Consider the following 11,253-nt stretch of genomic DNA (forward strand, 5'->3'; position numbering starts at 1 on the left):
TTGGAACTGCAACAACAGAAATGCATGGCGTAGAATCATCAAGGCTTTGATCATCCTCTGATAAGCAAAGCCTCTTGTGTGGAGGTTCAGAGCTGTCTTCAGAGTCTACTTCATCAGCTTCTAACAACAAAAACACACCCAGGTTACTTCCTGTAAGCTAAGGAGCCTTGGACAGAGTTCTCCTACAAAGCTGGCCAAAGCAAACAGTAGAAACAAATGTGACAAGCTGGTTCAGTGCTTTGCTGCTGCCCAGGAACCTGCTCTAAGTTATGGGCAACAGCAGTCCCCATGCTTTCTTCAACATGCATTTTCTTTGACAATTCCATCCACAGTCTGTCAAATATTAATCAGTCCACAAAAATTTGGGTATGTGCTTGGTTCTAAGAATCTGTTTCAACTGAAATAAATCAGCAGCTGTATCTTTGTTGGGCACACACAGTCAGTTTTGGGATTTATACCTAATTTGACACTTTATCATTCTTTAAACTAAAGCAGAACAATTCTTGTACAGTAAGCTGCACCTGAGTAGCTCAAAGAATTTGTGGGTAAGGATGTATGGTGGTGAGATCAATCAAAACAAAGAAGAAAAAAAAATACTACGTAAAACAATTCTATACCATTTTGAGGGCAATGAAGAATTAGATTCCCTTCAGTATCCTGAGTCAAAGTCACAGAGTTCACGGTTTCTACTGTCACTGTGTCAGACTCTTCTTCAACTGTGCTCATACTCAAACCTGAAAGAGCAACACACAGGTTTTACCTTTCTGCAGCTGGACTCCACCTGGAGCACAGTGCTGCTTCCATCCCCCACACAGCCAGCACAAAATCCCACAGGGAATGAGCCTGCTCTTTCACAGGACAAAGTCACAATTTCACACATTCACCTACCTTTACTTTCCTGCCCATAAATATTGCACAGGGTAAAACCAGATAGCTTTAAAGTAACTTTCCCAGTTAAAAATAGTACCTAAACTCCTTATTAGGAGGATTTGCAGTCTACGGATTTCTTTTTTTTCAAATACAAACATAGGCTATTACTTTTTCAGCATTTCTAAATACTTCACGTCTGAAGATTTTTGTCCAGTATTTGTTCCACTGTTAATTTAATAATTCTGCTATTACAGAACTGAAAGCTAGTCAGGACTGACAAATATTTTTCTAGTGTCCTATTAGTCACAGCTCCCCTATTTATAGACTGCCAACTTGCAAAGTTTTATTCTCCTTCCATGCATATAACTAAATGTGAAACTTGCATTTTTTTTCTTCAGCATTTAAACAATAAGAGCTGCAGAAAAAATTGTTTGCAAGCAATCGCCAGTACAAAATGCAACTGAGAGAATAAGTAATCCAGGATAAGCCATATACATTGAAGTCACAGAATTAGGGCAATATAAAGTGTCTTGGATAACTTCATTTCCACTATAAAAGTACTGCAATGAAACACAAAGTTTCTAAGAAATTCTATGTAAACCACCACCAGTAATTCTGAAATAGCTAAATGAAATCACATTTAAAATATCCAGAAGCTTTACAAAGATGTCATCAGTTTTAAGCCTGCTTTTGCTGACTTTGGCAGAAATTTGTAAAAAGAAAATATAATCTATTTCTCCTTTAACTGCTCAGTGCTTTTTCTGTGTTTACTCATATGCCAACAAACACAAAAAATTACTTTTAACTTTTATTTTGAAGCCAAAATGTTGTTAAAAATATCTGGCTATAGCTTTAGAGAAAAGAAATCACAAATACATTACACATTTTCCATGTACTATGCAGGGATAGCTATATATCCACATGTAAGTGGAATTTACAACCTGGATTTCAAATTCTCAGTATAATGTTAACATTACTGCATCAGCAGGAGATTATTTAATTTTTAATCAGAAAACATGTTCTTCAGTATTGAAGATCTCCAAGAGAAGTGTTATCCTAGAAAGAAAAAACTACTGCCAGTCCTTCTAAAAAACTTCTCACCTCTGGAGCTTGTTGAAGATTTGGCACATGGTTAAGCACACACAGTGACTGATTCCTCAAATGAAGTGATATTACCCTTCTGAACATGTAAAAAATTTCAGATACCACTGACATTTTAAATCAGAGGGTTCTCAAACTTACTTTCACATCTACCATCCACAGCTCCTTGCCACATGCAAGTGTAGGAGGGAGTTACTTCCTTGGGATTCATCTGCTGCTGAGTTTTACAGCGTGTGCTCTATCCTTCCCTAGAAGCTGCTGTTTGCTGGTTGTAATACTGATTTTAGGAGCCCAAAGAGGCATCCTTAATGCTAAAACATGAAGGAAGACATCCAAAGTGTTACAGCTAAATTAGCAGACTGTAACTTTTTCAACCCAGTTTTAAGTTATTAATTTAGCTTTTGGAGAGTGAACAAACTGGGCCAAAACAAACAGATTCTCTTTTTCATGTTCATATGTATTTTCTCAGGAAGTTTTACTACAGGGACTGCTGTAGTAAAAATCCCTGAAGTTACCGGAAATGAGGTGGAGGATTCTTCCTTAATTTATGTCAACTAGTTGTCACAACATTTATTTTTCTACAGTCAGTTGAAAGCATCCATTTTTCACCATTTTAGAGGCCTGATAGACATGAGATTTATAAGACACATTACAACAGTCTATTACTTCACCTACAGCTGTTGCAGAACAGAATTGCAGAATGTGGAAATGGGATTTATAAGACACATTACAAGCAGTGGAAATTATAGCACCATCCACAGCAGAAGACAGAGCAGACCATTCTTTCTTTTTTATTTGAAGACTGATGAAAATTGAGTACAGACACAGCAAAGCTGTGTCATTCTTTCAGTAGTTACTCAGGACTTGATGAAAATCAATCTGTGTATTTAGAGGATCTGGATACCAAATAAAAAACACAGGGTAATTAATCCCTTTACATTGCCTGCCTTGCTGGTTTGCAAGTTAGGAGGGAACAGGACACAGCATAAAAGGGATTCATCCATCCAAATATGGCATTCCAGGGATGGGGAGGAAGCTCCACCCAGGATCAGGAGCTGCTACCCTGGCACTTCCATGCAGAGCTGTAACAGGATTTAGCAGACAGTGGCTGGGGCAGCACATCTGAGAGCATCACTGACTCCTCTGATCAAATCACACATGTGCAGCTCTCAGCTCCAGCTCCCCAAACTGCAGAGCAATTTGTGACAGCAACACTGGGCACTGCACTTTGTTCAAGGACCTGTGACTTCCCAAGAATTGGGAATTCCTGGATGGAGGATGGGTTCATAACTCCTCGATTTCCCAAAAATGGTTTATGCCACCTGCAAGTGCAGGCCCTCAAAAAAAAATAATGATGCTCTGTGTAAGATACTCATGATTTAGTGTATCCTAAGTTTTCTGAGTAAAGGTAATAACCTTGACCAAGCCTTGATAAAAACTTAAAAAGAGCCACAAGCTTGGTTCCCATCAACTTTAACGCATATTGGACCACAATTGAACACTGAGTAGAAAGAACATGAGGAATGAAGCCAAACTCAAATGGATATTTTGGACACTATTTTTTATTCATTAGATCATACAAATACAAGAAAACTGAAAGTAAAACCAACCAAGCAGGTTCTTTCAAGCTACATTTACCCCAGGACAGGGGCACCAACCCATTAATACATGAATGAGTGACCAAAATCAGGAATAACTGTGGTGGTTCTTTTGACTGAATAGGTAACAACCCCCAGATGTCACAAACCTCACTGTTTCACACTTAAATAATGCTGTAGCTACCAGGTACTCTGAACATGCATCAGAAATGACACATCCACAGGGAGCTCAGTGCCAAAGCCCAGGGCTGCTGCCTGACCCAACACCCTCAGATGCCTTCTCCTGATCCTGGCTGCAGGACACCCTCAGTCCATCCCAGCACAGAGGCTGGAGCTGTGGTGAGCAATGCCAGACCACAGCAGAGGCTCTGGGATGTGCCACGTGAATCCTGCTCATTACACACACCTGCACATCCACACATCTGCTCCTGCAAAAGCCAAATGCAAAGTAAATGACAGCCATGGTTTATTAATTAGTGAGAATTAGGACCTGAGTAGTCTCATCACCTCCAAAATATCACCTCCTTTTCACAAGTTCGCTAGGTGTGCTTTTGAAAATGCAAACGAGTTTTATTTTAAACAAAAGGCTTCCTTGAATTTTAAATTAACAACCCAAGGTATTTCTTTAATCCTTGATTCACACACATTCTTTACAGAGGTGCCAATCCATCACTAATATTTCATTTACTGAAGGAGGGTGTTACCTTTTGGGGAAGAGAACACTGTTGGATAGACATGCACCAAAAGTGTGGGTGCCATAATCCATAATGAAATAGCACCTCAGAAATCAATGTAAATTCCCAAAGCATTTTTTGCCTTGTTGGATTTCTGTGTGTATTTACTAAATTTGACACTTTTTAGAGCTGTATTACAATTTCAAACAGGTTTCAACATGCAGCCAAAGAAATGGGAAAATACTCTGTCTACAAGACTCATTTAATAGAGATTTCCAATATAAGTTTTCCACTAAAGCCACATAATAGAGCTGTTCTTATTTATCTGGGAAGCATGCAGCAGAATTATAGCAGAAAAAAACCCCTACAAAGCTGATTTTACACCAGACTGAAAAAAAAGTATTAATATCCTAATACAAAATTCCTTTAATTCTAAATAACCCTCATCAGACAGATGGACTCAATTATTCTGTGGGCTGTAAAAATTAAGCATTTCTAAGAAATAGTAGTTTTACTCTTGCAGACAGAATTCTGTCATTGCCCCTAGTTATTAGCTGAATGTTATGTCTAGTCTTTAGTGGACTGTTGTAAATCTTAAAATTTCTATACTAAGTTGAATTAAAGGCTGTGTTCTCTGAACTGGGCAATAAGTATGTTTCACTAAGTCCTCTAAAAAGCAAGAATTGAAGATTACTAAGGAAGTTTTCCAGTTTCTGTGGCATTTAACTGGAACAATTCCATGGAACACATTGGGATTTGTTCAGGAGAGACACTAAGGAAACAAAGTCACTACAGGACCTCATATTTTAGGATGCCTGAATGTTTAGTGTATTCCAGACCAAGTCAGTACTTCCAGGACATTATCAGGAGCTTTCAATATTAAACTAGTGCCAGTGCTGTTTACTAAAATTCAACAAAACTCCCCCCCCCAACCTTACTCCAGACCAAATGGGTCCTGCTCAAACTTACAATTCCACCAGGCAGAAATTTTCTCAAACAGCTGCCAACAATGGATACAAAAAGGAACCAAACTGAGCAGAAACCAATCACAAGGACCCAAGGACCTGAGTCTGGGGCATACAAAGATTTATTAATCTGTATCAGCATGAGATTACAGTCCTGTAGATACAGTTGCATCCCACTCATCAGTGGTGTTTAGGGAAGTGGGCCATCACTGAAACAGAATATATGGGAGACACAATGGGACAAAGTGTCCTCATTTGCAATGATCCAAATTTGGCAGAACTCCATGAGTTTTAGCCTGTCCATTGAAAGTTTAATAAAAAGCACTGAGCGTGCTTTAAATGTCATACAGGGGAAAAAACAACACAAAACAAAATAAAACCTATGTCCTAGCTCTTTCAAAAGAAATAACACAGAAAGTTTCAAGTTTTCTTTTTCATGAATTGGCTCTTGGGCACAAGGTTATAGCTATGGACAGAAATCTTCCTATGTACTAAAATTCTTTTCCCTTCATGTAAATCCAGTTCCATGCTAAGCATTTCAGTAACTTCTTCACCTTTATAAACAATGGGTAGAATTTCAGTATTCAAGAAAAATAAGAAAAATTATCCTAACTGTAAGATTGATAAGCAAAGAGAAGTCTTTCTTGCTTTCTGATGGACAGATAAGCACAGAAATTATGCTCAAAAAAAAGGAGAACATGCAAAACATAGTAGAGAGATCTTTGTCTCTTATACGGCCACTTTTTATAATTTTGTGTGGTTAAGACAAAAATCAGTATTTCTGAGCATTCTCCTTAAGGAGTTATAATTAATGCTCAATCTTTTCAGTAAGTCATAAAACATCATGAAGTTGTTTATCATTATAATCACGTGAAATGATGTAAATGAAAACCAGACCGAGACGTGTCCATCTCAATGCAAAATCCACATCTCCTGGTTTTGCAAAGGAATTCTAACTATGCTGTCAAGAGGCCAACCTACATCTGTAGCCAGAGCAGTGCTGGCAACCAAAAAGCATTTTCTAGATTACTTCAACTAACAATGGCCAGGTGGGGCTGAACAGTGCAACTCTTTGTGAATGGATACATACAAATACTACAGCCAGCTGAAGGAGGAGCTGGTGCAAGTGTAATACACTTCACCATGCCCAAGGGCACAATCAATAATAAAGAGACCTAAAAAAAAAGAGAAAAAGAAGAAAAGAAAAAGTGTGTGTGTGGGGAAATAGGCTTTTCCAATCGGAATCCTTTACTTTGGCAGAACAGAGCGTGGCTCTAGTGCACAAAATCCTGGTACCGCCCTAAGATGAAACCCCAGATCTTGGCAGAGTCGAACACTTCAGACTCCACTTGCCCTAAGCAACCTCAAATCGCAACTCTCAATGGAGAAAAAAAAACCAAAAAAAAACAAACAAAAAAAAGAGCTTATGAAACTAAACAGATAAAACCCACAAGCTCAGGGTACCCCAAGCGCAGACCCAGCGGGAGGAAATGGAGAAATTCAAATCCGATCGTGCAGGTGGGCCTCTTATTAGAGACATCCAGGTATGGGGGAGGGAGTTAAAACCACAAAAAACCAACAACAATTAAAAAATAATAAAGCATAATAAACAGAACAAACGCGCTGGTGGCCTCTTCCCCTTGCCCTGCCCTCCCAAGGGAGCCGGGTTTGGTCATTTCCAGGGCCGGTCCGTCCGTCCGCTTCCCAATTTCGCTGCGCGCAGCTCCCCGGGCAGGCGGGAGCCGCGGCCCAGCGCCGGCCCAGGGCTCTCCCAGGGCAGCAGCCGGCGGGAGGCAGCGGCCCTGCCCCTGCCCCGGCACTGCCCCCGGGGCGGCGGCTCCGGGCCCGCCTCAGCCCCGCTGCCCCGCGGCCGCCAGCGCCGCCATTTGGCCCCGGGCGGCCGCCGCCATTTTCCCGTGCCCTCGGCGGGCGGCGGCGCTGGACGGCCCCGCCGCGGGCTCCGCTGCCCGCCCGGCCCTGCCCGCCCGCACGGCAGCCCGGGCCGAGCGCGCCGAGCCGCGGGGCCGCACACGGCCGCTCCCCGCCCCGTCCCCTCCCCTCCGCCCGCGGCCGCCGCCGCTGCCCGGAGCTCCCGGCCCTGCGATCCCGCAGGGCCCCGCGCACTTACTTCCTGTTTTGGGTCCGGGCACTTGAGAAACCAGGATGGAGACTCCCAAGTACCAGGATGGAGGCGCCGGGCGGCGGCGGGCGGCGAGCGGGGGAGGCGGAGGCGGCGGCGGGGAGAGGCGCTGCGAGCCCGCCGGAAGGGCCCGCGTCCGCCCGCCCGGCGCTTCCGCCCGCCCGCCCGGCGCCACAAAGCGCACGGAGCCGGCCCGCAGCGCCGGCGGCGCCACAAAGCGCACGGAGCCTTCCCCGCCTCGCTGAGGGCCCGGGCATGGAGCCCCTGAACATCCACACGGGATGCATGGGGTTGGGAATGGCCTCTGAGAGCATCGGGCCCGACCTACAGCCCAATGCCACCCTGGCAACCAGAGCAGAGCACGCAGTACCACATCCAGACCTTCCTTAGACACCTCCAGCGATGGTGACTGTGAAAAACACCAATCACTTGCTTTTAAAATTTTAGAAGTTTAATAGTAATAAAATGGTTATAAAAATAGCAATATAACTAGAGTAATAAAAATTTTGGACAGTTTCAATTAGGACAATATGAGACAATAGAAACAAAGAGTTATGAACGTCTGGGTACGTTTTTCTGGGCAACATAAACGTGAAAAAGGACACCCATTAAGAGAGGATTAACCCTTAAAAACAATAACCTGTTGCATATTCATACATCTCATACATGATGCATAAATTCCATTCAAACACAGGATTCTCTCTGGTCAGTGTCAGCCTCTTCCTCTTAATCCTAACAGCGTTGTTCTGCCTGAGCAAGGTGGAAGAAGTTGGTTTCTTCTGATAAGAGAGCAATAAATTATTTTTCACTGAAAGATTTACGTGTCCTGTGGCTGCTATCTCGCTGAGAGTCCTTTCTACAAAAAAGTATCTTACATAGCATAGTTTCTATTTTAACATTTTGTTATAACCTAAAACTATATTTAACACACTACTTAAGAGAATTAATACAGCATTACGTTCTAGCACAACACATATAATACTTATTTTAATATTTCTGAAAAGCCAATCATACAATAGGCATTTCTCACAGTGAGTCCACTACTTCCCTGGGCAACCCATTCCAATGTTTAATCAATGGATGCCAATCAATATCTAATTAATGGCCACATATATGATGAGGGCTCTGGAGCATGTCTCATATAAGGAGAGACTGTGTGAAGTGAGCTTTTTAATCCTCTCTTCCAGGAGAGGACTGGAAGGGAACCTCAATGTGTATAAATATCTCAAAGGTGGGTGCCAAGAGGATGGTGCCAGACATTTTTTGGTGATGCCCAGCAGCAGGATGAAGAGCAGAGGCCATAAACTAAAACACAGAAACTTTCATCTCAACATGAGGAACTAGTTCTTTACATAGAGTGGGGTAGAGCAGTGGAACAGGCTGCCTGGGGAAGTGGAGGAATCTTCTCTGGAGGCATTCCAAACCCACCTGGATTCCTGTGGAAGCTGCTCTGGGTGACCCTGCCTTGGCAGGAGGGGTTGGACTGGGTGGTCTCCAGAAATCCCTTTGAATCCTGTAGCGAGGGTGTATCTGGCCTGGGATGGTCAGTGTCCGGCTAGCAGAGGGCAGGCCGACACCCTGCTGCAATCCAAAGCGAGCACCCCTCGGCGTCTGAGGGCCTCGGGCTGTGCTCGCCTGCGGACCGGTCTCACCGCCAATGCGACTGGAAATAAGGAGCTGGACTCTCAATGGGGTTAAGTCCGGTTTAATGAACACTCCAAGATGACATCCAAGGAGAGACCCCAGGGAAAGACCCCAAGGAAAAACCCCAAGGAGAGACCAAGAAATGGGGATGAAACGAGGTTATAAAGGGGGTGGGTGTACAAAGGAGGGGTTTACACTGGACCAATAAGGAAGGGTGGAGGGATGAACTTAACATAACAGACATAAAGGGGAAACCAATAAATACAAAGTAAAGGAGGGGCCCCGGGACCACAACCCCCAGAGAGAAGAAGATTCTGGAAAGTTGGGAGGAGTGGGGGGTGATTGACTGGACCCAGGGAGGAGAGAAAGTCTACATATAAGGAAATAGGGGAGAGGAGGAATTATATGACTTAACTGACAGTTTATGCCAATGGCGGGAAAACTGGGGAGGGCAGAACCATTTGCAAACATAAGGGGGGAACAATACAAAATGGGGGAGATATACAATAAACTTAACAAACACACTACCACATCTCCCCGTTTTTTACCAAATAAATAGAAAAGAACAGAAACGTCCATGTGAAACTTAAAACACAGGGACCCGCGGCTGGTCTGGCCAAGCTTCACCCTCTTCCAGTTGGAGTCCGCCCGCCCATAGATGATCGAAGGGCGGCGTGGTAGCCCCCTCCTCATCCACGGCTTCCCCTGCCTCTGAGGAGAGGTCCTCCAACTCGACGGGCTCGTTTAACGGAACGTTGGCATGGTTCACGCTTAGCGCAGTTGCTTTCTTTAACAGTCTTTTGACCAGTCCGCGGATCACAGCAACCAAAAGCAGAAGTATAATCAAACTTAAAATGACTTTACACACTGATTCTATTATTGAACTGGCCCACCCGCTAAGGCCCCAATCCTTGAAGATGTCCCCCAGCCAATCAGATGTTTCTTGCTTGACTTTGTGCAGAAGGTCTTGTAGGCGCTTCACGGATTGCCTGGCGTCCTCGGCTCGGGAGGACAGGTTCATACAGCAGAGGCCCTCAAACTCTTCACAGTGGTGGTGATGGAGCAGCAATAGAAAATCTATTGCTGCCCTGTTTTGGAGCGTCACCTTCCTTGTTATTTCCTCGTCTGTGAGGAGGTCGTATAAGGCAGCTGAGGTAAGATTGGCTTGCTTAGCCACCCAACACTCCAGGCAGCCCAATTCACCCAGAGATTTTGCCACTCATACCCACGGCAATAAGATGGTAAAAGCGACAGATTTTGAATGGGACCAATGAGTAATTTCATCATCACAGTCCTCAGTGAGATCTTTAAGATCTCTTTTAGACCTGGCCAATTCGGATGTGATGTTTGTCTTTTTCCAATTGATAATTTGGGTGATGTTGGGGGTAAACAGCGTCAGTCTGCCAAAAGTGCACGGCCCTCCGATCAGACCAGAGGGGATGCCTGCCCACGCTCGGTCGCCACAAATTAAAAACGCGCCCCTAGGAAGGGCATATGGGGTCCGTCCAGTGGTGGTGGGGCCACTGATCTTTAGCACGGCCCTGCACCACTGGTTTGCTTGATATTCTTCTTTGGTTTGTTGGACCACCTCACTGCCCTTCTCTAAGGGGGCAAAAGTGTAATCAAATTGAAAACAAACAGAGGCGTTGGCTGAACCGAGAAGATGTAATTCGGTGGGCTCGGAGGGTAAAGGATCCAGCCTAACCACTCCGTCTCTCCAGGCGTTACTGGAATCAAAACTAGGGAGGATGGTAAGGCTCCAGGCCAAAATAGGGGAAAGGGCTGACTGAAAGGCGGATGGGAACTCGCCTGGAGAGAAAGGGATCCCCACAAGGCAAGACAACATTGGGTCCTCTGCTGCATCGGTGTCAAGGCAAATATGGTCCTGTCCCAGAGACTGAGCCAAGGCACACCAGGCATTGAACTTCGGCTGGGGGATGACCCACGGCTCCGAAGATGGCAGCAGGAGTCCGTAGGTCATCAGCAGTAGTAGCAGAATGCCCGGGTTGGGAGCCATTGGTGATGATGCGGGGGCCATCGGGGAGATGTACTAAAACAAAAGAGAAACGGTGAAAGTATGAAGAAGTCACTGGCCGAACACATCTGGGAGTGGGCCCATCGCAACTGCAGCTGTGGCCAGGGAATCGGCACGACGGTTGCCCTCGGCGATGAACCCAGGCAGATCTGTGTGCGATCTCACATGCATCACATAAAATGGATGCTCGCGGTGGGAGACTAGGTCAACGAGCCTCGTGAGTAGG

At 44.6% G+C, this 11,253-nt stretch overlaps 1 protein-coding gene across 1 annotated transcript in view; it reads right to left on the reverse strand.

Moving 5' to 3' along the window:
• DMTF1 (cyclin D binding myb like transcription factor 1) overlaps positions 1-7,440 on the reverse strand; it is a 28,818-nt gene extending 21,378 nt beyond the window's left edge. The window contains exons 1-3 of the mRNA XM_058022024.1: positions 7,337-7,440; positions 618-734; positions 1-120 (exon numbers count right to left, since the gene is read on the reverse strand). Coding sequence (XP_057878007.1) covers positions 1-120; positions 618-726 — 229 coding nt within the window. The 5' untranslated portion in view covers positions 727-734; positions 7,337-7,440. The remainder of the gene's footprint in view (positions 121-617; positions 735-7,336) is intronic.
• Between the last annotated feature and the right edge of the window lie 3,813 nt (positions 7,441-11,253).

The sequence above is a fragment of the Melospiza georgiana genome, chromosome 4 (assembly GCF_028018845.1).
Source record: "Melospiza georgiana isolate bMelGeo1 chromosome 4, bMelGeo1.pri, whole genome shotgun sequence".
Lineage (NCBI taxonomy): Eukaryota > Metazoa > Chordata > Aves > Passeriformes > Passerellidae > Melospiza > Melospiza georgiana.